Here is a 26,630-nt window from a genome sequence, read left to right on the forward strand (position 1 = left end):
ACTAACTCTTCAAGACTTCTGCACTGATTTTGACTACTTTTAATACACGAATGAATCCTGATCTAGCTTATGTTTTATTACATTTTGGCAAAGGGAGAAGAAAACGTGGGAGGATGACATTTAAAAATAATCGAAAACTACAAATGTTAGTATACAATCCGTAGTTCTGGGGCTTGCTGAGATTGTTAGTAATACACTGGATGCCGTAGAAGTCCAAGTTCGTCCTCATCGGTATGCGCTGAAGTGGAAAGAGTGACATGCAAAAATAATAGAAAACGTTCGATATTAGTGTTCAATCCACGAGATGAATAGTGACACTGCTGATGATATTTAAGTTTAAATTCACCCCCCATACATATCCTAAGGGGAGGAAGGGTTCAAATACTTTACATAAACCTGTGGGAGGAACGGGCATTTCAGCTAGTTTGATATGAAACAATAAAAAGTTAGTATTCCATTATAAACACTTAAAAATTAGTATGAATTATATTTCGTAATGGTAACTTGCTAAATTAAGTGATTAATGTAACTCAAAACAGTTTATGTTTTCAAGGTACATGTAAAATTACGATATGGTAGCGACATTGCACTCTGCTTATGGTAATGTGTAACTTCGTGCCGTTATATCAATGTGTCAACATTTCGATTACCAATTCATTACACTCAAGAGCTGTACAAACTTTCGATAAAATATCTACATTTACAGTATTTCCTCATTTCCGCCACTCCAAATAGTATTAGCGTTCGTATGACGCACCCGATAAGACCCATGAGTAAATTCATATTTTGTTTATTTATAAGATTGATTGCGAACTTTCTTATTAAAAAGTCAAACTATATTGACTGAACTTTTAATTCATTATTGTATTAACGAGTTCGGAAAGAACATTCACAGACATATTCTGTGTTCTCGAAATTTTTTTAATGATACCAAATAAATAAACTAATGCTAATTCACATGAAAATTGATATGTATAGGTAGCTTAAATTCGCAAAGTCGTCTAACTAGCAATTTGGAGCAGTTTATTTCATTGTATATAAATGTATTTCATAATATACTCAAATTTACTTTGAAATATATTATTTTGATGTTACATTAATAAATGGGTTTGTTTCTGATAAGTATAGAACTACAGTGTATATTATAAGAAATACGAGCGTAATTTTACAGTCGAACTGAAAAAAAAAAATCTCCAGAAAGGTTCTATTATGTATTTTTAACATTAGGATATGGAATATTAAGCCAGAATTCACATTCCGTTACTTATGTGAACATGAAACCAAATGTGATTATGAAAACAAATAATACAAGAACAGATAGAATTCTTTTCGTATATATACATGAAACATCTAAAATGGCAACCAAAATCTTGTACATTAAGTTTCATATAACAAATCAACTTTTGAAGCCAAAAAAAAAATTAAATAAAACTAACATATTCCGCCTAAATTATCTACACATTAAAAAAGCTTTATTTCACAGTGGGAAAACTTTCATCAGAAATACACATTATATACGAAATATTCAAACATACTACATTGTTCATATTATACATATATACACACACAGGGTGTTTCAAAACAACATCGACAACGTTTGGGACGGGGGGATTCGTGACACTAAGATAAGACAAAAAGTATAGATCAACCTGGGTGCACAAATGCTTCCTCTCGGAGTTATATACTACCGAAAACATGATAAAATGAACTTCAAAGATCCATAGCTCCAAAATCATGGGACCTACCGTAGTCGGGTCAAGACTTCACTTAAGAACTAATAAGTGCGCTATCCAAAATACGAGAGAAAGCATTTGTGCACTTAGGTTGGTCTATACTTTTTGCCTTATCTTAGTGTCAGGAATCACCTCTCAAACGTTGTCGGTGTTGTTTTGAGACACCCTTTATATATTGTGCGGATTAACATGGAAGACAGGTATTTCCCGTTGACAATTTACCGCACTGGAAAAGAATTTTTGTTTGCCCTTCTAGATTTTTTTTTTAGAATAGTCATGCAGAAAAAAAGGGGCAATTTATTTGTGTAGCCAAACAAACAAACAACTTATTTGAGTTGAAACAGTTTATGAAACATAATGTATTATGAAACATGTATTAGAAATGCATAGTGTTTGTGTGATTGCTGGATGCGTATGAGTGAAATTTATGCTTCTGGGAAAAACGTACACTGATAACTACATACTATACAGTACAGTGGTTTTATGTAAATTTACTCTCGTTTTCATGACATCTCTCTTTCGATCAATTTTAACGTTAGTATTATAAAAATATACAAAATATATTTGTTTGTTTGTTTGAATTCTAAAGACATTACTTACCACTATGATAAACAGAGTGATTATTTTATAACGATTAGAGTTAACACTAGGCTCTGTTTCAATTTACGCTCAAACTGCGATGACTATACAATATTGTTTGATCGAGAAAAGCAGAACTTACCTAATTGTAACAGCAAGCAGGACTATGATGACAGCAACTAATAGCATAGCAATCAGAACACCACCTATCATGTACAGGCTATCGTTTGGCGCATCTATAAAGAAAAAAAAAACAGTTTCAGAACCAAGTGCTACCTGCATTTTGTAAATATAACTATTCAAATGACTTTTGGTTGGAATTAGAACAAAACTTTCCGTCTCGGAACATACAGTTCTTTTCAATTATTTTAATACTAAATTGAATATAAGGTTCTTGACAATTAAAATATCAACTGTTTTCAGTTTACAATTACGATATCAATACATACAGAAAAATGACTTCTGGTATAAAATATAATATTCACTACGACGCTACATTAGCATTGATAAATACTATAAAACTAATTGAGAGGTAGATGCAAAACATGTTTCAAATCATATCACCCCCAAGTGCTGTTTTTCCCAATTAATACAAAATATTTTGAGTTGGTCTCTTCATCTGGTATTTCAAACCTATATTTCTTTCTCAGCACAAGCAAAGGATGGAAAAGGATGTGGTCCTAGACTTAAAATATTTTGATAAAGGTAGAAAAGAAAAATCAAGACTTATCTGTCGGGGCGATTTAAATCAAGAATCAGATTTGAAATCTCAATAACGCGAAATATTACATAATCCTCCGTACGCCATAGCTTCAACACCTATTATAATTTCTGAAAATAGAAAGAATACTTGTAGTTTGTTTATTTCATTAAGCTTAGCGTCCTTTTTCAGTGCCAAATAATATGTTAGACTTGGATTTACGGCCTGCGGTGGAAACCAAATCACCGTTATGCGCTCAATCCTCTTCCACTGGGACTCGAGCTTGGGACCCCATACACCAAAGGTGCGTATGATAGCCATTAGACTATCACGGGAGGCTAAAAATATTTGTATTTATATGAAATTTTACATGAATGAATGAATGAGTGAGTGAGTGAGTGAGGAAACTATTAATACAACAAAGAACAATCTTCTGTGCAAGAGATAAACATAATCTAACTGAAATAAAGTAATAAATGATACACAGACTCACAAAGAATAATAATTTTTATCATACTTTATATAAATGCAAAAAATGTTATTTCAAATAAAATTCCAATAAAATTTCATTCATTTCACTAAAGTAACTTTGTTATTAAAATGTTAAGCACTCAAGTTGGTGCAACAAACACTCCAGAAGCATATCATTAATTGGACTATTTTGCTTATTCCAAGCGTTAAATGTTTGAGGGTACACCTAATTTGTTTTAAGCTTGCTCAAATAAATTCATGATATTACAGTAAAAACCTGAAATTGAAAATTCTTTTGTTAGGAAATTCCCTCTTGCACACTTTTGTTTTTTGATTCCGATACAACGTTACGCCACTAATATAAAATCAAATCTTTTATCTTAAACCTTTCTCAATTTTTTTTTTTTTTAAATGAACTATCTCCTATACTAAAATGGAAGCAGATGCCACTATTTTTCTAAAATAAAGGATCAATTTATTTATAATTTTTTCTTCATTTAGTTTTCAAAAACAAAGCTGAAATACTAACACATGAATTAAGGAACTGAAATATTAGTATTCTGAAAAAAAATATAAAAAAAGTCTATTGTGACTTTCTTCAACACATCCCATCCTGGAAATGATATACAACCTGGGAAATGAATATGTAAAATGGATTACTGATTGGAACACTTCATTAAGCCATAAGAAAGGAAATTGATCCATCACCAGATCTCCGAAGTCGTTGCCTTAGGACCTTGAAGTGTTGATCATTGATCTATCCAGACTCTACACTATACACAGGGAGGGATTTTGAGAAATGATATCCTCCTTAAGAGAGGGAAGAGAAGTTAAATATATTTTGTGTTTCCTTGAAAGTGTTATTCCGAGGAATTTAATTTTATTCAAATGTCTCTTCAATTCTTAGATTGTGGGTAAGACGAGCTTTTAGGAATTGTCATTATATTATTTTTTTGTGAACCACTGGACTTTTTACATGAATGACTATAATGAGGGAGCATAGGGAAAAATAGGCCACAAAATATGGACAATCACTGGTTAATTGGTTTTTAGTTCAGCGTTCCTTTCAGCGTCAAGTCTTACGTGAGATGTGAAACTACAATTTCAAGTGGAATTTGACTATCATAATGCGTTCAAATTCCAATGTTTTTCCATTGGGTATCGAACCGAGACGATTAGACGTACATCCGTAAGTTACATTGAAGAGAATATATATATTAAAATTTCCTGTTTGAAATCTTCTCCCGATTATTCTTAACGATCCTAAGTCTCATCAATATCCAATCAGCAGTTCTAAATGTAAGAAAGTATCTAAATGAAACATCCATTCTTCGCACGGAGAGAATAGGTTTCTGAAAAGTAATTTAATCCTCTTCCAACTCTTATATACACATTTCAATCAAAATGTAATGATAAAAATCAGTAATATTACCCCTTAACACCTCCATCCCTTACCCCTTCTCATCCCCATGTTGGTGGAGACTGAACTTGGACTTAAATGGCATCGAAATTGTGACTATCCATCTTAAAGACTATAAATTCGATACTAATATTGGTGTTTCCGACAACTTGCATGTCACTCCCTCCCATCCCATAGGGATATCTTACTTCTACAGTACGACACCGGAAATGTCAATCTCAGCGATCCCGAAAACTATGAATACCAATATCAATATCGTTATTTTTACATGTCATCACTTCGCATTTTCCGTATTTGTTTCCAGATTGTAAGTCACGTATGTATCAAATTTGGGAAATTTCCCCAAATGTTCCAGAGGTATGCTGCAACATATTAAATACATACATTTATATGTAATGTAGGTATAAAATACCCCTTCCTCCCCTTAAAACAAAAAATTCTAAAAATGTTGGGACACATGTCCGTTTATTTTTAATGACAGTTTGTATACCGTGTTTCATATTCCTAACTTGAGAGGCTCGTGATATAATCAATTTTTGGCTTAAATTATGGCGCTCCCGCTTCTCCCTTAGGATAAGCATTGTAATACATATGACATGAGAAGTGACATGATAAAAATCCAGATCAAGGTAGGTGATAACTATATCCAAATCTTTTTTAATTGGTTCAGGTGTTTGCACGTTATTTGGTGGCAAACAAGATCATTTCCATTTTAGACTTCCAAACTATGTTACGCGTAAGTGTAGGACGTCTAATTCAATTAGAACGACTCTTTCCGGTGACATGATTCAGATCAAAAACGTTAAGAGATATCGAGAAGCGGTTCTTTTTGCAATCCATTCAGCATCTCAAGAATAGGCCCTCTGTCAATTCTTTATTTAAACTGGAAATGGTTTAAATTTGTTATTTTTGGTTTCAACGCTTATCGTCATAAAACGAAGACGGTAACAGACAGCGAGAAGCATTTTTTTTTCAAACGATTTAGCCTCTCAAGACGACATAACTATCTACAACACTACCAAAACCGAAAGTGGTTTAAATTTATTAAGTATTCCTTTCGAATTTTTTTCAGCACTGATTTCCGTAGAGCAAAAACGGTTAAAAATATCAAAGTTGCTTTTTGTAATCGATTCAGCGTCCCAAGAATACGTGTAGATTCCTTTTCCTCCGATGAAGCTGTTTAAACCATGGTTTAAGAGTTTATCATCATAGAACGAAAACGGTAACAGATAGCGAGAAGCAGCATTTTGCAAACGATTCAACGTCTTAAGGCAACATAACATGACTATGCGCAACACTAGCAAAATCCAAACCTGAAGTGGTTCAAATTTAATATTACTTTCCGTTTCAATACTGATTTCCATAGAGCAAGAACTAAGAGCTATCGAGACATTTTTTTTTTTTTTTTTTTTTGCAACCAATTCAGCTTGGTAAGAACAGCTTTCATCATCTCCATTAACCCTCTATTCAAGCCGGAAATGATTCAAATTAATTTCCAGTTTCAACATTTATCACCATAGCACAAAAACGGTAATGGATAGCGACAAACCCTTTCCTGCAATTGATACAGCGTCTCAAGAGTATATCACAATCCGCAACACTACAGTATATCGAAACCGAAAGTGGTTGAATTTATTAGTACTTTCCGTTTTAATACTGATTTAGACCAAAAACTAAGAGATATCGAGGAGCGATTTTTGCAATCGATTCAGCGCCCTAAGAATAGGCTCTATCTTTTCCCTTAACTATCTATTCAAATCACAAGTGGTTGAAATTTACGATTTTTGGTTTCATCCTTTATCGTTATAGAACAAAAACAGTATGGGATAGCGAGTAGGCTTAATGGCTTTTTGGTATGAATTCAGTGTTCTAACTTTGATCTTATTACTCTATTTCAAGTAGTTATAGATGTACTACTTCAAGTTTGAGTATTGAATTTGCATTGTTCGGAAATCTATCGTAGTTTTACACTGTGAAACGAAACTCACTTGTTTATATAATAGATTGTGACATCGCCACATATTTCTATTTATACAGAACTTTTTTTTTACCTCTTAAGACAAGAGAACCTATATCCTTTATGTCGATTAAAACAAGCACCTTTCTCAAAATATAGCTAAAGTATTGTCAAACACGCATACGAATTTGTACTAAGCATTAGAAGAAAACTATTTTTTCCTATTTGATACCAAGAATAGCAGTCAAAATAATCGTGAGTTTTCTTATGTTCTTGACCACGACCATGAAAATGTTTGAGGACAGAGCAAGGTGAAGGATATTTACTTAAAAAAAAGTGCTAATGAGTTAGTTTCACTAGATACTCACACAGAGATGCATGGAGTATTTACCTTCACAACCGATTTTTTTTCCCTATAGGTGCTATACTACAAAGAAAACAAAATGAATCTTCTGCTAAATAACTGAAAATATAGCGTAAAGGTGCAAAACACACGAAGATTGAATGAAGACGTCAACAATATTAGGTAATATATATTTTGTGACGTCAATCCGATTATAAATGGGGAGAAATACACTGATGTACTCTTCTTCTGATGATATACATCTCAGCAACATGCGTAGTTCCACGGAAATCTTAAACGAGTGAGGTGATCTTGAGGTGAACCCATTATACCATGTCAAATGAATTTATTAATGGTGTGAACGTAAACGCGTACGAATCTTGCTTCATCTATTATTTTTACTTCATTCAAGGCTTCTCTAAAGAAGGTTAAAGTGTAAAATATCCTCCATTAGAGTTATGGAACTATCCAAATATTTCCCGTTCGAATATTACGATATTTTTATCCGTGATATCGATGATTATGGATATATAACTGGATATGTGCCTGGTATTTATTAAGTAATTTCCTATTTTATATTGTGGTTATACAGTATTAGACTGTGAAATAAAATATTAACAGACTAAAAATTGGACAGAGTAAACTAAAAGCTGAAAAATCAATGTATAAACATCTAAAATAAATTATTTTTAATTCATATTGCAAGGTGGCGCACGAAAAAGTCGTCCATGTTTGATATAAATAAAAAGGAAAGTGATTCTGTTTGTGAACGCATTACGAAAAAGAAAACGGATAAACCGTTTGAAATGAATTTTAGAACATAATACCTGTCCCGAACTGGATTTGTATCGCATCGATTAAAATGCGTATCCTAAGGGGAGAGAGGAGGCAAAAATCTACGCCCAAAATAGAGTAACTCAGGAATCCCTCAAATGGGAAAGATTAAACTCTGTGTATGAACTGGATCGTTTTCCGTGATAATGAGAAATTTTATTGAACGTTGGGTTTAATAAGGCAAAAAAATTCAGCAATTGCTCTTTCCACCTTTAAAAGGATAATACACTGGGACATGCCACTACTTGTTTTAATTTAAGAAGTTTATATACCGAGTTTGATATTCTTATCTTGAAAGTTCATAACGTACTCTATTTTGGGTATAATTTTTTAGCTTCCTCTTCCCCTTAGGAATGGCATGTAAAAACCTAGTTCAACCAATCCAAAAACCTAGTTCATTAGTACTAACCATGTTCTAAATTTCATTTCAAGCGGTTCAGATGTTTTCTCGTGATTCATTCACAAACAAGATCACTTTAATTTGTATTTATGTGATACACCGGCCACATTTTCGTGCGGCATAGTGTGACAAGCTTATTAATTGCATCGAAAAAAGTGCATAAAAATTATAGTATTCTCTCAAGCAGGTTCAAGTAATATTTTGATATTTTGAATGGAATAACTTATTATAGTTTATTTATTTACTTATTTTGTTCAATATAATTAATAAACCTCCTAGTTGTATACATTTTTGGAAACGCACGCCAAGCTCTCTCGTTTGATACCCTCGCACAAAATGTTTCACGGTAATCTAAACATCGTGTCTTAACAATATGGAGATTATTTCCACCATATTAAATTATATCTGCAATTATGACAAAGCTACTGACTCATAAAATCCCATGAATCCATTCAGGCTCTACGCGGGAATTTATGTTTTAACAAAATGGTTTTTCGTCTGCTATATTGAATTTTACAAAGTTACACACCAATGTCACTCCAAAAATTATGACAAATCTACCTACGGTTCAATCATCACAAGCCGTTTAGGCAATAAAGAAATTTACATACATATATCTGGATGCAAGGCAAAAGCTGATGTCACATTTAGCCAGATATAATTTACATGTCAATTGATTCCGCATCTTGAGGAAAATATGATTAAGCAAGCTTAAAAATAGTCATAAATTTTAACGATAACTCAAAAAAATGTAACAGCTTCCGCCTTGCGACTACAGTATGTGAAAAACCATCATTACCTCATTTGCATGAGACACAGTAGCTTCGTCGCAATCGGTGAAAATTTTCCTTAGTTCTGAGCAATTTTTGTACAAGAAGGTATTATTATTATTATTATTAACTATGCTTTTCAGATTCTAATCATCTAACGCGGAGTTTCTCAACTTGAGGTCAGGACCACTAGGGGATCGTGAAGAGACGTGAAACTTTAATTAGGATCTTGTGCGAAGAAATGTATTTTTCAAGACTATTTTGAATTTCTTACTTTGAATGATACACTTTTATTTACATACTTACTATAAAACTTATTCCTATTCCTTTTATCCTTATATAAGGTTTACACACACAAGTATAAGTGACAAGCAGCAATAATCAAAAGCTTATCACGAACTGCAAATTACTTATGGGAGTAGCTAGGAGGAGGGTGTGATGAAAGGAAGGTCGTGGTATGAAATATTTTGAGAAAGCCTGATCTAACATGTATATTGCGTAAAGACAGAGTTATGTAAAATTAAATGTTATAGTTGCTGAATATACAGGGTGGCCCATAGTTATATGTATAATGTTTGACTGACTGCAGTATTTGTAATTCTGGACAAAAAGTTTCGACATGGCAACACTGTGTAGATAGAGTGGAGATGGCGGTCATACTACCCCATACCAGCGCGAGAGTGGCTGTACGAAACATTACTGAACCGCTGAATCAGGCGACGTGGATCTGTGGAGTGGTCAGCTCGATCACCCGATTGACACCACGTGACCTTTTCTTATGGAGTATTTTAAAGGACAAAGTTTATCAACATCACATACGCAATTTGGCCGAACTACCGGAAGCTATCGCAGAAGAGTTCCACAGGATACCAGAACGGATCTGTCGAGCTGCTTGTGATAACGTTGCTCTTCGTCTCCAGACATGTATCGATTTGGATGGTGTATTGGTAGACCATGCCATGGAGAACAGAGGTTGAAATTCTTGTAAGAAAGGTATGAGAGTAATGTGTTTATGTTCACGTTATGTTGCTAGTTTCTTTACCGCAGTCTTTGAAATAATATACAGTACATAATTATGGACTACCCTATATATGTGCAAAGTTTTTCTGTTTTTCAAAAGTACAATTTAAAGTTATGTTAGCAGAAAGTGAAAAATATAAAAAAATCTAACATCACAAAAACAGCATCGAAGAAAGAACGTTAGAATAAAATCTTAACATTTTGAGTATTGATGAGCAATGCCTCGTAGTTGTTGCTCACGAGTCAAGATTTGGAGCTGCCTCGTCTCGGAAAGGTGCCGAGAAATTATTGTGTGTCAAAAATTATATTTATTGCTTGTCTTGTATCTCATCATGAAAATTTTATCTTGTGTCTCGTCTCGTGAGTAACAATAATCACGCATTGTCTACCTATTATCCACGTATTCCTTCTACCTATTTTCGTAAATAAATAGACCAAAGTGAGAAAGACGGGAGATAATATTACTATTTAAATAATCAATTTTCTTGTAGATCCTTCCGTTTTATGCTTCTTTCTATACATTCTTATGTGATGCTGAAGAGCAAAGAAAATTGTCATAATTCCAACTCAAATGATCATCTTGGTATTCTCTTATTGTAATAAATAAAGTGAGAATGGTTGAAATTAAATCTAATATTTCTCAAATTCAAGAAGAATATAGTAACTTTTGGGTCAATCTGTTGTCTAAATTCGTTCAGAAGACTAGGCCTCACATTACATAAGTATTTTCATATTTTTATGTGACATTTAGTAGCTACACGAAAGGTGTTAAAAGCAGGTGTGGTGGAAAATATCATTAAGTGCTGGTTGGAGAATAACTATTGTTGTTATAGCGTTTATTTCCAAGAATCATAAAATGTTTCCTGTAGGAGCCAAAACATTTAACATTGTATGTATCCTTGAGCATGACGCGAGTAAGAAGAGACTTTTTGATGCAGATCTCACGATGACTCTGCAGTCGGACTTCCCTCATCCGTCCTGTGATTCATTGAGTAAATCACTTTGGCTCCACATGCTCATTAAGTAGATTCTGCAACAGACACTTAGATTGTCTTTCAAAGATACCACGAAAACTTCATTATTGCGAGCAAGTGGTGCTAGAAATGCTTATGACTTCCATAAATCTACCGGTCCGAATACAAAACTCTGTTTTGCTCATTCACCACTTGTTCGTATGAATAAAAATGGTGAAGAATCTTTTGTAGGTTTGAAAGCGAATTCAAGACTGGCATTTGACTAATTATTAACTAGAAAAGCTAGTGTACATCAATTACCTTATGTAAACGCTACTAGTGATTCACTAAATGAGTAGTTATATTTATGCTAACAACTTAATCCTTTGTCTACGAATGGACGGTTCAGAAACTATTATTATTATTATTATTATTATTATATTATTATTATTATTAAGAATTTATGCCAATTCTCAATCTACTAAGTGAATATAAGCTTATGTATATTATAGATCAAAATACTAAATTCTGTCCTCTCTGAATGTTCTTCCCGGAGGCAAGTTCTATCTTTAAAAGATGTAATTGTAGAGATTGATTCATTTATTTTGAGCCAAAGCCAATGTGCAACTGTACCGCGCATGCGCAACCTATCGATCGTGAGATTGCCACGAGGCAAGCAACAGTATTTCGCTAGTCACGTAATAGAAAAGTGTAGTCGAGCGTAGTCTCATGCAAGAGAAACTGAATACATTCTGGGAGGGGTTCATTGTGCCTCTTTCCGACGCTAAGTTGACGGTATCGCGCCTCTTAGAGAAATGTGTGAAGTGCGTAATTTTTGGGTAGGTCGTGCCACTGTGAATCGTATTATACGAGAATATGCAGCACAGAGTTCTCGCCTCACTACACTGGCGGGATCAGCTTGAACCGTTTCCCAAATGTCTTCATATGATCGTGGTCGGTTTCTTGTACAGGGGAATACTGTCTCCGAAAGATGGATCACAACGTCGAAATCAAACTTATGTCCTGACTGAAATGTATCAGCATGAAATCCCAGCATTGTATGGACAAGGCGTGAACTAGGTTAAACTATACCAAGACATCCTGCCACACGGCGAAAACATCCTGAATTCTATCGCTGTATGGAATAGGAAACTGGAATTTCGGCAATTCCCTTCTCTGATATCCCTGTTAAGAGTTCAAATGCCAGTCCAATTGTCTATTGTGTTTTCGGACTCCTCAAGTGACACCTGTCCCATCGTCGAGTTCGCACCGCCACTGGCCTGGGTAAAGCCTGTAAAGAGGAGTTAGATGCAATACCCATGGTCAAGCTACAACGCAGTCTCCTGCAATGGAAACTCCGATGCCGGGTAATAGTCAGTAGAAGTAGCCTGCAGATCGAACACAAGCGGTAGTTGAAATACGGCATTTCTTAGGTAAGTGGCACATTCAAATTCGGCTCAATGAAAGTGAATCAACCTCTGTAAATATTTTTCTCCCCACATGTTTGAAGATTCGATTCTAACAAAGAAAACAAAGAAAGAAAAAATGAAAGAAAGATAAAAGTGACCTAATAAAAAGCAGTGATGAAAACTTGTCACTCGGGATATGCAAATGTTGTGTTTATAAACATGACTTCTTACAACGATAAAATCTAATGGTGTCGAATATGTAACAATCTGTAATATTTGAAGTAACACATTTCCAACTTTATGGAGTAATACTGTTCAATGTGGAAGTCGGGAAGGTGGTTTGTGTACCATGAGAGTTTGCCGGACGGAGTTAGACATCATTTCTTTTCTGATAAATCTTTATTGTCAATACGCATCCAATTTTCCACATTATACTTCGATTTTGGCTTGTAGATAAGAAAATGATAATTCAGACTCCTGTCATTGGTCAGGGAGTAATATTGGAGTTATATTTTGAAATTGCCAAGACAGCATCTTCTAGTAATATTATATAGATATATGTAGAGTGTGGTTCAGGAACTACTGATAAATTACTGTTGCTATTCTATCCATACATACGCAACCATCGATATAAATTTTGTTTAGAAATACTGATCAAACACCATTGTTCAATATTCGCTGCTTGTTTTGCAATCAAAATTTATGAAGCTTGCAATCTCCGATATATTGATTAATCAAACAACATGAGATATACAACTTCTCAAGTGTAGATTTACTTTTCTACTTTTATTTGTTAGTGCTCTATTAGGAATATTACAAGGTATAACAACTATGTCTTAGTTACGATCTATTTTTTGCTCATGGAAATTCTTGCATCCTATTTTAAGCTTTCAGAAGGTTCAATCCCGAACCTTCACTTTGTTCCTTCTTATTTTACATTATTTTTTCGCTTTTTTGTTGATGTCCAATATTTCAGACAGCATGAGAATTAAATACTTAACATTTAGAACAACAAGTTCACTTGCATCGTTTAATTATTATGATTGTTTAAATCAGTGGTATTCAATCTTTTTCTTCGCGTACCCTTAACAATACTTTTCCATTCGAGCGTGAATTCTCATTTCAGCTATACTTAATTCAAACCATATCAAACTAACTGTATCGAAAATACGAGGATCATTCAATAAGTAGAGAGACAAAGTCTATATTTTTAACACTAATCATTTTTTTTTTTTTTTGTTTCAGGGGTGTTAGCTGGCAACCTTGGGATATGCTCTGATCTGCTGTTTCGTAATTTTATGTCAACATAACTTCAAAAATATTAATTCATCATGGCAAGTCCTCTAGAAGATTGCACCTTAGAAGAACAGCGCTCAGTCATTAGGTTTTTAGTCGGAGAAGGTGTAAAACCAAGTGAAATTTTTTCTCGAATGTTGAGACAGTACGGTAACAGTTGTATGAACCGTGCGAATGTGTACAAGTGGGTTGATCGGTTTAAAAGTGGCCGAACAAGTGTAGGTGATGAACCCCGATATGGACGTCCAGTGGAAGTTTCTGGTTCTTCGTTGGAATCGAGGATTGACGGACTTATTCGTGATAACAGAAGAATTACTGTTGAAATGATAGCTGAGGAAGTTCAAGTAAGTGTTGGAACTGTTCACAATGTCATTAGGAACATTTTAAAGTACAGAAAAACGTGTGCCAGATGGGTTCCCAGACAGCTTACTGACGCTCATAAAGAATCAAGGCTTTCCATTTGTCAAGCCTTAACGCAACGAAGTTTGATTGAAGGAGACGCTTTTTTTTGAAAGAATAGTGACTTGCGACGAGGCCTGGATCCATCACTACGACCCTGAGACCAAAAGGCAGGAGCTCTCCAGTTCGCAAAAAATTCAAGGTTCAACCTTCCGCTGGTAAAGTGCTGCTGACCATCTTTTGGGACTCACAGGGTCCAATCTATTGCGATTTCCTTGAAGATCAGCGAACTATCAATAGCCTATACTATTCTGAGATGCTAGAACACAAAGTTAAACCAGCTATCAGGAGCAAACGCCGTGAACTCTTGTCAAAAGGAGTCATTCTTCAGCACGATAATGCCCGCCCTCATACAGCCCAGCTGACCCGAGATAAGCTTCAAGAATTGGGTTGGGAGATCTTACCTCATCCTGCCTACAGCCCAGACCTCGCCCCATCTGATTTTTACCTGTTTGGACCACTCAAAGACGCCCTACGTGGAAAAAGATTTGCTAACAATGAGGAAGTTAAGGCAGCGGTGCAAAGGTGGCTTCGGGGTAAATCGAAAGATTTCTTCGCCAAGGGAATTAGGAAGCTGCAAGAAAGATGGGACAAATGCATAACTGTAAAGGGTGATTATATTGAAAAATAGCCTTAGTTTTGAAAGATTGAGGAAATCCTGGGGAAACGATGCGTATTCCAGGTTGAATACCACTGGGTTAAATCCTTTAAACAGGAAAACTTAAATAAATTTCGATTCAAAACCATGAAAATACTCTTTGGACAAATTGCTCCACAGTAAATTACGTTCATCAATAGGAGCAGTGATGGAAAGTTCCTACCCTTAATAACATTCTGATGACGTAACGAAACTTTTAGAATTAGCCGAAAGAAGGAGAAAAGAAGGAGTAAAGAAAGCTGACACATTTCGGCTTTCTGATTGAAAAAATAAAAAACATTTTATTGCTAAGTACTTCTTAAATGTCTGTGAATCAGTTTGTAATTAGTAGCAATGACCACTGTTGCTATAAGACATTGGGGTACTAACAGGTATTGTTGAGAGATAATACATTCAGTGAGAATGAAGCAGTTTATCTGTCATTGTTGAGTTGCTCTTCTTCTTTTCAGAGATGCAGTGACAATGATAATGACCTTCAGAATGACAGAAAAAAAAAATAAGATGGAAGGCGATTTGCTTCGAGAGTCACGGCAAAATTACTTTCAACAAAGATCCAAACATAATTTTGTATATACAAAAAAAATATATATAATATGTCGTCTTACGTTAGTTTATGGTTACATAAAGAACATTGTATACATAAGACAAATGTAAACTAAATACCAAGTTAAAAAAAGAATGGGGAAAAACCACATAAAAGAAGATCCAAGATCACTTGATAATGAGCATAAGATACTTGAGAATAAATGAATTTATTCTTCCTTTCTACAGATTGGAAACTGCTGCATCATGATCGCGTAATATCAGCCAAAAAGAAAGCGGGGAGAGGAAAAAGAAAGAGACAAATGATACATGCAACAAACTATCAACTAAACTCCTTGGTACAGTACAAAGCCCTGACGAACTTAGCCCGATCATCCGATGATTTTAAGTCGGGAGATGCGTGTGATCAGTGTCTTGCAAAACCTACCTCCATGTTTGCTATTTTTTTCTGTAATCCGCTAATTGCATCTTCAAGTAGCTCCACAATTGTCCTCCTGACGCCAGGCGAACGTACCCCTGAAAACACATCTTATAGATACCCTAGAGGTTAATTATCAGTAATAATACCTCTTTTGATACGTCAGATAGATATACGTGCACACGCATATTTTAAGAAGCTAATAAGATAAGAATATTTATCCTTTTTATATATCAGGGGTGGTTAACCCTTTTTGACTTTGGGACTGCTTTTGATTTCAGAAATTACTACAAATCCACTTACCTGTTTACTAGCCCACTACAGGAAGTCGTGAAACAATAAAAATTATTTATACCCATGATATGACGTACTACTGCGGGTTATCTTTCACCACTTGCCAGTCGACTGTAGACCCGAGCGAGGAGTTAGCCATTCGTATTATTTATAATCCTGGCTATGGATGAGACTAAGAGTACAATATATGTTTGGACAAAATGTATTATTAAATATTTTATACTATTCTAAGAAAGAAAATACGGCATTAATGCAGGAATTGCGATTCTCGCTTATGTATGAAATTCATACCGAAAGTACGTACCGTTTTGTACTGAAGTTCACATTTTTTGTCATTTCAGGAAAGCAACTGCGGTGTCGGAGACTTCCATCCTTCGTCTTTGAGCAGTGAAAATTTTGTTTACTAAGTAGCAGCAGTTGAATCAGAGCCCCTGAATGAGTAAGACTTGTTTCTGATATTGCCCAGGGATATGGAATTTTCGGTTGAAGAGCAACGGGTAATTGTGAAACTCCTTACTGGAGCTGGACGCTGTGTAGCCGATATTCATCGCTATACATTCAGCAGATATTAATATTCATAGCGTTAGTGTCCCAAATGTAAGAGTACATGATCACAACGGGTCAGGCCTAACGTGATTTGACAGCAAAAGCCAATGTGTAAAAAAAATGTTGGAATTCTTATCAGGCGTAAGGTATTGCACCGTAAATATGAGTGAATTTTCCGCAAAACTAAGCTACATTTTACAATTTTATTTCGAGAAAGGTCCAAATGCTGCGCAGATCCGTGATGGAATGTGTGTTTATGGACAGGATATATTATCAAAAGCAAGAGCCAAAAGAGGGTACATTCGCCCTCGTTCTGGAAATTATGATCTCCAAGATGTTCCTCGCAATGAGCAACCAATGACAACAAAAGTGGATGACATTCTGTCAAAAGTCGAGCGAAACGGCATATAAGCAGCCATAACATCGCCAATAACATTCATCATCGAACAGTACTAAACCATTTGAAGAAACAAAAAAAAAAAAAAAAACTCAACATTTGGGTGATACATGATCTGACTCAAAAGCATTTACTCGATCGAATTTCTATTTACGAATCTAGTAACACGTTACGAACTCCAGCCATTTTCTGAAGCACAAGTAACGAAAAGTGGATAACGTACTACAACAATAAGCTAGAAAGATCATGATCGAAGCTGGAGAAACTTCACAGTCTATGACAAAGCTCACACTGACCCGCAGACAGACTAATGTGCGTTTGGTGGGATTGGAAGGGCATCGTGCATCACCAGCCCTGAATTGTAGTGTCGGCAATTAGACCTAGTAATTCAAAAGAAACGACCAGAACTGGTCAATAGAAATGATATCGTATAACATGCTCATAAACACCTGACCACATACATCTTTAACGACCTATCGGAAATTGCGTGAACTTGGCCAGCAGGTTTTTGATACATCCAACGTAAGCATGGATAGCATTGTCAAACTATTATTTCTTTCGGTTTCCGCGAATCTCCCTGAATTGTTTTAAGTTAGTTTTAAGATACCTGTGGAAAACCAATGTCAATTTTTTGACCAGAAACCACAGAAAGTTTACAGCACCAGGATTACGGAGTTGCAGCAGAAATGGTAGATCATCAATAAAATGATGAATGTGTGTTTCATAGTGTTCTTTTCAAATCAAAATAATTGCATTCTAAATTTTAACCTCGAAGGCTCAATATCTTTTAGACACCTTGATATATCTTCTTTCTTGTGTTTTTGAGATTCAGTGAAAGAGCAAAGAATTTCAAGGCTGTCTGCCAATTGAGCTAAATTCACGATTGACGTTGTGAAGCACAGTAAGATGCTTCTCTTTTATTCAAGTTGAAAAGAAGTGGTGGCCTTGATTCATGGTCGGAGAATCAACTACAATGTGTATACGTTAACGAAAAAGACACAGGAAATTCTACATTGTGTATACAGAAGGAGTCCCTTGATACATAGGGAGGACATCTTCAATCTTTTACGTAATTGGAAAGTTCACGCGGGTGTAAGAGCAAAGGAAGTTACACAGAAAAGAGTGCATCAGGTAAGAGTCGCAGAAGAGAAAGAATTTGCAATGCATCAGTGAATTTTAATGTTATATAGATCTCTAATGCTTCTGTAACTTCTCGATACATGGTTCTTTTAGGGCATAACAATATGCTTATACTGTGAACACATGTCATTGTATTTTAGGAAGGCAATACCACTAAATTATCTTCAAAAATGTTCTTTAAAAAGCATAGTTTTTAAAGTTTCTTTTATGGTCTTTTCTTCTTTTTTAAATCAAAGTTCATTGTGCAAGGGAATGAGTCTTTTTTTCTATTGTTAGGAATAGCAAAATGCTTGTGCTTGTTAAGCCAACAGAACGCCTAATCGTTTGCAACCAGCCGCACCTCCCTGAAGGGTTTGGTTGTATAATCAGCAGGCTCTCTCTTATTCTAAATAATTTTACTGATTTTACAATCTGGAGTATTGTAAATACCACACAATAATATTGTATTGGCAATGGCATCGGACTTATATATCTGTACAAAATTTTAGAGCTCTAATTAGTATGGAATTGTGTGAAATTAAGTTATAAAATTTGACTAACAAACAGAAAAGTAAGCTAATAAAAGTATTGTAAAAGCATTTTGGAGGGGAAAGGGAGTAACAAGTCACATGACATTTTGTGCACATTTTTTTATGTAGTGGAAGTCCATTTATATCTTATAATTAAATCTATTCCTTTCACTGTTATTTTTTGGTTTTAGCAAATTAAGTCTTTATTAATTAGAACAAAAATAAATTACTTCGTTTTGTGCAAAGTATCGTATGAGTCATATTGACGCTTCAAATTTTCATTTAATAAATCTTGTATTGCGTTGGGGTACTCGCTCATAAATCCAACAAGAGAAATTGTATTTTAGTCCTTTTGCGTAATCCCTGACTGGTCATTTTCATTCATTTACACTTCACATACATTTATTGTTTCTGTTCCTATCTAACATCACAGCTCTCTAAAAAGCTAAGATAAGGTTTTCAACTATCAAAGACCTACTTATTTGTAATACGAAGTGAAATAATCTTGCAGAAGAGCTTACCACAAAAGATTATCCCATCAATCATACTCAAAGATTTGGTTTTTCAATCTGTGTCACGGAAAGACATAACTTAGAAATTAGTTCAATGGTTCAAAGAGTACAATATAAGCTATCAACAACATAAATTCCACAGAGTTGTAAGAAAAACAAGGATATTATATTAAATGTGTATTATTATTATTATTATTATTATTATTATTATTATTATTATTATTATTATTATTATATTATTAATGCATTCTCGCATTAGTATAAATATCAACTAATAACAGTCGTTCCTAATAGTGCACTTTTGGTGACCGTACTCATATGATTTGTACTTTCTCGTTTATAATAATATTTGGCTCAACAGCTTTTGTGACGATATCTGAGATGAAAATTAATATGTAAGAAAACTCGAGACTAGTGAACAATATGGAATGGCGCTATTAAAAAAAGACAAAAATTACAGTGTTAGAAATTAGATCTGTATAAACCGTAGAAACAAGGAAAAACAACTAAGTAAAAAGTATTATTAGTGAAGAAATAAACGAACATGAGGAAAAAGAATCAGAATTACAAAAAAAAAGGCATATAGAGAAGAAATGTGTATTTTGTGAATATTTAAATAGAGACTTAAGCACCAGGAGTATACTAAAAAATAACTATGAACATTTTAAAAAATATATCAATAAATGCAAACGAAGTAAATCATTGCAATCATCACAAATTTTATTGAACACGTCGAGTTAATATGATGATATTACCCTTCGATCTCGCGTGAGTACCAGTAGTTGTTTCAAAAAGGCTGACAGTGATGTTGCTTTTCGACAGTGTGCTGTGATTAAATTCCTTCTAATAAGGCATATTCCTATTACTGAAATTTACAATAGACTGTGCATGGGTGCTAGCAGCATAAGAAAGGTAAAACATTTTAAAAGCTGGAGACACGAGTATCGAAGATCAGCGTCGGAGCAGTTGCCCAACTACTGTATTTATGAAAAGCAACATGGAAAAAGTTGATATATCTATTAAATATGATACACTGGTCAATGTGAATGCATTTTCAGCAAAATATTTCCAAAATTGGGTTATGGACAAACTTGTTGCCACTGTTTTTTTTTTATTTATTGACATGTAAACACAAACTGTAGAGAAATTTGTGGCCACTGGTTTCCCGTTTATTTACAGACAAACACAAACTGTAGACAAAAAAATAATTCTCAAGAACTCCTTCAGAATTATCGAAGCAAAGGAATTTTTTTAATTAAGTAATAATTATGGTCAGTAATGAAAGATAGTTCCATCACTATAAGCAGCGAACAAAGCGGAGCAGCATGAAATAGACAGTTTGGTCTGCTGACCAAGTTATGGGTACCAACTGGTGATCATGGAGCTAGAAAGATGGAACAAGCACCACTCGCAAGCTTTTACACAACCAAACACAACAAAAGCGGACCTAATTGCTGCATCATGCATAGTTTTTGAGATCTAACATGAAACATATCCAAACATTTATTTGTTTCCGGGCTACAACCATCGTCACGCACGTGGTTTCTTCGCGTTTTGATCATGTACTCACTTTTTTATCCATGTAATATCAGCCATGATTTTTTTGCAATAGTTTATTCACATACAGAATTACTTTGTGACATAAGCAGCAATTTTTAGCACTTTGCCCTCCTGAGATATTACGCCCCAAAAATGGCATCACAAACTCCAACTTTCGGACCCCCATAAATCTACGGTGCCAGTAGTATCACAGATGTAGATATTTCTGCAGACTCTTTACATGCAATAGTATTCAGCACAAAACTTATGAAACCCCCACTTTATGCCTTTCCAAAATATAGCCCCTTCAAAAGTGTAATTTTCTGTAGTCTTTCTGGTAATTTCATGTATTGGTTTGCAACCTTGCGTATTTATGTAGAGGCAAAAGTTTATATTCTCCGTTTAACTCAGTCCCTCCTGTAAACACGTTTTTGTTTGGTGTTCGTCTGATTCGTACGTCCTGAGCAATCGTAATTTTCGTAAACGCTTGCAAATGCAAAAATTGGCACTCCACCGACAACAAAGATGGCTGCCATTCAGGAACACTTGCACATACGAAGACGTGAATGATGCTATTGACCTTCTCATACACACGGTTCGTCACACTCAATTTTTTAAATAATTTTCGGAGATGGTCGAGCAACCATTTTTGAACCACTTCAGATGGATTGACCCTTTTGTGAAAGATCATTTACAAGGAACATTACAAACGATGAAGGACATACAAAAAACTAATGCGTCAATGTCTGGCAAAAGCTGGAACGAATTTCATCAGCAAGGGCATTCTCAAGAATCTAGAAATGTAGAAGCAGTGCATGCAAAAGTCAACTTTGTTGAAAAGTGAAGAAAATTTTGTAAAATTAAGATGTATTATGTTGATAAACCCAAAACCTCGTTCATGAAGAATTCTTGTTCATTACTATCAGTAAGACCCTCGTAGAAGTCTCATTACGTGAAGAACAGAAAAGTAGCTGGGTTGAACAGAAAATCAATGAAGTGAAGGTAATGAAAGGAAAGAAGAGAATAGTGTTGGAGGTAGTTAAAGGAAAAGAAACTGTTTGAGAAGAAATTATACTCTAAATGATATTATAGAAGGTATTGTAGAAAATATTATCCATGAGGAAAAAATCTTTTAAAATGTCATCTAAAATGTTACTGTATTTGGCAACTTCTTACATTTTATGAGTATTATATGCATTAAGAAAATGTTTCAATTTGCAGTTCTTTCAGGTATAATAATAATAATTTACGAAACATTAAAAACAAAGTTTGTTACACGGTTGCATTTGAGGCATATTTTGAAGAAGCAATATAATACCTAGGTACATATGTTGATTAAGTTTCCATTCATTTTTTGATTGAGTATCTAATCCTTTTAATGGAGACGTCAAGCACTACAAAAAGAATTTTGTTAAGCAATTGAAATGCAGAAACGCCTTCCTTTTCTTTCCTTTTTTTAGTAAAATAATGTGTACATTGGCGTCGCAACAACGTCACCTGTCGATATCAATAACACCGACATTTGTATCCCCAACAAACATAGGTGTTCATGCTAACTACCTCATAAATCTCAAGGTTGTTTTCTTGTTGGCATCTACATTAGCATGGCGATTGAAGAATAATAGTCTTGCCAATTGCTTAACAGCTTTTCTTTCTTTCTTTCTTTTGACTGCGACAAAATACTCAATCAGTAGTGCATTAGTATACAAGACAGAAGTACTTTAAAATATAGCAAACTAATTAGGTTTAAGGAATCAACACTAATTTCATCCCCCTTTTTAACGTACGAACAACAACTTGAGTGAAGAAACACTTGTAATAGTAAGAATAATTGAAATTTCAAATACCAGATCCTATCGTGTCCTTTGTATACCAAAGAGAAAGCCTTTTTTTGGGGGGGATGCTTGCTTGTCCTTCCGAATACGTAGGGTCCTGGTACCCACATCCTTAACAAAATCAAAATTAAATTTTCAACTTGGACTTCTTTTCAGGAAATTGTTCAGAGGTTTCTCTCGTAATTTTTCATGATGAATTCCAATAAGAATAGTTTGCTGATGGCAAGCAATAGAAAATGTTTACTACAAAATGGCTTTTTCAATTTAGTTTCTAAATCAGCGTTTCCCAACCTTTTTCAACTTGCGGCACACTACGGGTGTAACTTGAATTTTCGCGGCACACTCATAGATATTATTATTATTATTATTATTATTATTTGCAAATATAAAATACCATGGTATTTTTTTTCTGTGATTACTGATCTCTTTCTCACAGAGATGAAAGCTCGATCACTGGTTTTCCCCTATACTAATTCATTATGCATATTTTTTTATTCTAATTTTAAAATAAAAAACAATTGCAATGACTCAGATTTTTTTAAAATACACTTTCTTTTTCGAAAACTGTATTCAGCCTTTCACTAAGAACGAAGATCACTAAATAACGAACGAACAAACAAATGTCTTGTACTTTTAACTTCGCTGTTTTAACCAAAACCGGTGCATATTATTGCAATCACACAGCTTGCGATGCATCGAAGTGAAAACACAGCTGTTGAACAAAGTGTTGTTCTGTCATTCACGTGCGAATGAGTGTTCTACGAACGTTCATTTGACGCGTATCCTACAAGAGCTTCCGTTTCTCGGTGTTAGTATGACTCTCAATTGAAGCGTAACATAGCAGCTAACTCTGGAAATGTGTACGAGGCGAAATACTGTCTGCTACACAGTAATAGATGTAGAATAATATATTACAATTACAGTAATTTTTTTTCCATGGTAGAAATTCATAGTAATGTGACAAAAATATACATTTTGTCCTATGTCTTGGAATTTGGTTGCTATAGAATTAATAATTTTGTTTCGATTTTCCCGCGGCACACCGGCGGTCCATTCGCGGAACACCGGTTGGGAAACGCTGTTCTAAATAGTAATTCATCGTCGATAATTCATATAATAAATATGCTATTATGTTTCTCATGAACAATCGAGAAGGGGTGTTTACTGAAAAGTTTGTGCGATTTTTTTTTTTTTTTTTTTTTTTTTTTTAGGAAACTGTATATGCTCAAACGATTTTGTTCATGTTCGTCCTACACCTGATTGTTCAACTGTCTCGAAAATAAGGAAAGTGTAAGATGAGATTTTGACACAATTTGGTCAAAAAGTGTGATTTTCCTCATATATAATTTTATATATTAATAATCAATATAATAATATGATATTAATACTATGACCGACCTTTGTGAAGAGTTTTATTGGTGCAGGAAGTGCCTTTTGTTAACATGAATTTCTTAAACATTGTTCTAACAACTTATTTTCACATGTGATGAACCATTATAACATTAATGAGCCTACAATATATGTTATTGTTCAATTTTCTAGGGAAAGAAATCAGGATGGTTTGATGATTAGATTATTTTCATTCACATGCTTTAGTTGAATACAGTGTAACGATTGTCCTTATTTCATACGCCAATTTATTTTATATGATCCTACAATATAAATGATGTGATCCGATGATCCTGATCCGATCCGATTCCTTCAAATGATCCGATCTGTGTGTATGAAGAGGGTGGATAAAAATCTTGTGAATTAGTTTTGTTTAGGGTTGACTAAAATTGAATATCCCATTCCAAATAGAAAATTGTGTGGGTTCACTTTTTTAAAAATTATATTTTGTCCCTAAATGTTTTGAAAATTGAAGAATCGAAATGTAACATTCCTATATGGTTTTTTCTTAGTACTTATTTATATATTTACGTTTAAAAAATCTTGTTACTGATTATTTGAATCCAATAAATTATAATGTGATAGTTTGAAAGTTGCTGATTGAGACATGTACTTAGGTTCCCCTGTCTTGATTTCTTCCAGTTACACTAATAAGACAAAACACTGAAGCGGTATCCTTAATCAAGGCTAGATTTATAGAATTCATGGCCACGAACTGACTGCTGCAAGTTCTGGAACAAACTTAGCTTACGTCATTACTGTCCCTTTTTTTTATTACAACTTTTTCCTGTAGTTCATGATAAAAGCAAAACATTAGTAATTCAAGTCAAAGAATTCCGTAGCAATAATAACAATTAATTTATCAATATTAAAGGAACACCTACAAAAAAGATGCGTGATCTTTTATTTGAAGCCAGGTGATGTGTAAGGTCATGTTCTTCCAGTTCGCCTTGGCATTGTCTCTTTCCTTTTGTCAAATGACGTCATACAATCACATACTTGTAAACAACCATATGATAGATTTGTTTTGGTAGTTACAAGACTGTGACGACATAAAGACTGTAGATGGATCATTGGCTGAAAAACAAGTTCGTCATCAAATGTATTAACAGCTAATCAGGAGAAGAATGAAAGAGAGGAAGGACAGAGGAAAAAAACTTAGAAAAGGTGAGTGTCATAGTCATGCTTGCTCATCATTTCGGACTGAAAATTTCTTTTACCGAATATCTGTTGACGTAGAAAGAACTTATGTTCTATCTACCGTAATCGACGCATTTTATTTTAGGTAATACACAAAGGAATAAAATAAAAAACTTTTTTTTTTTTGGCTTTTTAATTATTATTGTGTTAGTCGTGCTATTATACCTTGTGAATTGACCTCTAATTTTGCATTCCGAAATTGTTCACAGCAACCAAAAGTCTTCCGAGTTTTAATTGATTAATTAATTTAGAAAACAGCTTTTAAAGGAACTCTGGGATGGACCGAATGACTAGGGACAAATAAGAAACGACCAAGCATCACTCGTGATAATACAAATCTGAATCATTTCCCCCCCCCCTCTCGTTAATCTTTACCCTTTAGGATGCTGATTAGGATTTGCAACTCAAGTACTAGTAAACAAAATAAACTTCTGATACGCATTATTTATTTCCTGTTTGTAAGGATTTTTAAATTTTTTTACTCTCTTAACATGTTAGTTCATTTTCCTGTTTTCTTAAAACAAGAATTGTTTCTGCAAGGAGTAAAAGTCCAGAAAAGTGATCATTCCCAAAACATGTGTCCCAGCATTACAGTAATGTGAGCTGATTACTAATTTCTTAAAATAAATAAATAAATAAATGAAGTTATTGGTTTCTCCAGGAAAATTAATCATTTGCCTCAAAGAGAGGAAGTAAAGTACTCAATCTGATACTAAGGTTGAACACATTATTCTTACCAATTCATATCAATTTACCTACCAGATTGTACTAGAAAGGGAATATTGAGTTCAAAGTTTTATACAAATTCAAGTTTACATGGAAGTCATTTAAATGTAAGTAGTTACATTTAATGGTAGCTAAATCTAATTTCCTTCCCGATTTTTCTGCGCTCTACTTTGACTTTACGTACGAAGTACAAATTCTAAATGCACATAAATGCCCCTTCATGGCCAGGTAGCTAATGAGTGCAATTTCGATGTGCGTGTGGTTACTCGATTTCCAATTTAGGTAGAAAGTTCCGCCTCATATACATATTGAAAACAGGCACTAATCAATCTGAATACATGTAAGTTATTGTTTAGAACTAAGTGCAGCATTGCATTTTCAGATTGTAATACCATAATATCATAATTGCAATATCATAATTTGAGAACAGAAGAAAGGATACTTAATATATATAGTATACTTGACTTAGACTCCTTTTCACTCCTCTAGGTTCGAGGGAGATAATCTACAATCCAATCCAATTCAATTCATAGTATCACCTCTCTATAAAATGGCTAACTCGGTTTTTAAATATTCGAAG

The 26,630-nt window shown here is 34.3% G+C and overlaps 1 protein-coding gene across 3 annotated transcripts in view; it reads right to left on the reverse strand.

Annotated features, from left to right (window-relative positions):
* LOC145693276 (uncharacterized) overlaps window positions 1-26,630 on the reverse strand; it is a 283,940-nt gene that overhangs the window by 44,520 nt on the left and 212,790 nt on the right. For all 3 annotated transcript variants that reach the window (XM_081769141.1, XM_081769125.1, XM_081769132.1), the window contains exon 4: window positions 2,455-2,548. In XM_081769141.1, coding sequence (XP_081625267.1) covers window positions 2,455-2,548 — 94 coding nt within the window. The remainder of the gene's footprint in view (window positions 1-2,454; window positions 2,549-26,630) is intronic.

This window comes from Thermobia domestica, chromosome 1 (genome assembly GCF_964235325.1).
Source record: "Thermobia domestica chromosome 1, izTheDome1.hap1.1, whole genome shotgun sequence".
Classification (NCBI taxonomy): domain Eukaryota; kingdom Metazoa; phylum Arthropoda; class Insecta; order Zygentoma; family Lepismatidae; genus Thermobia; species Thermobia domestica.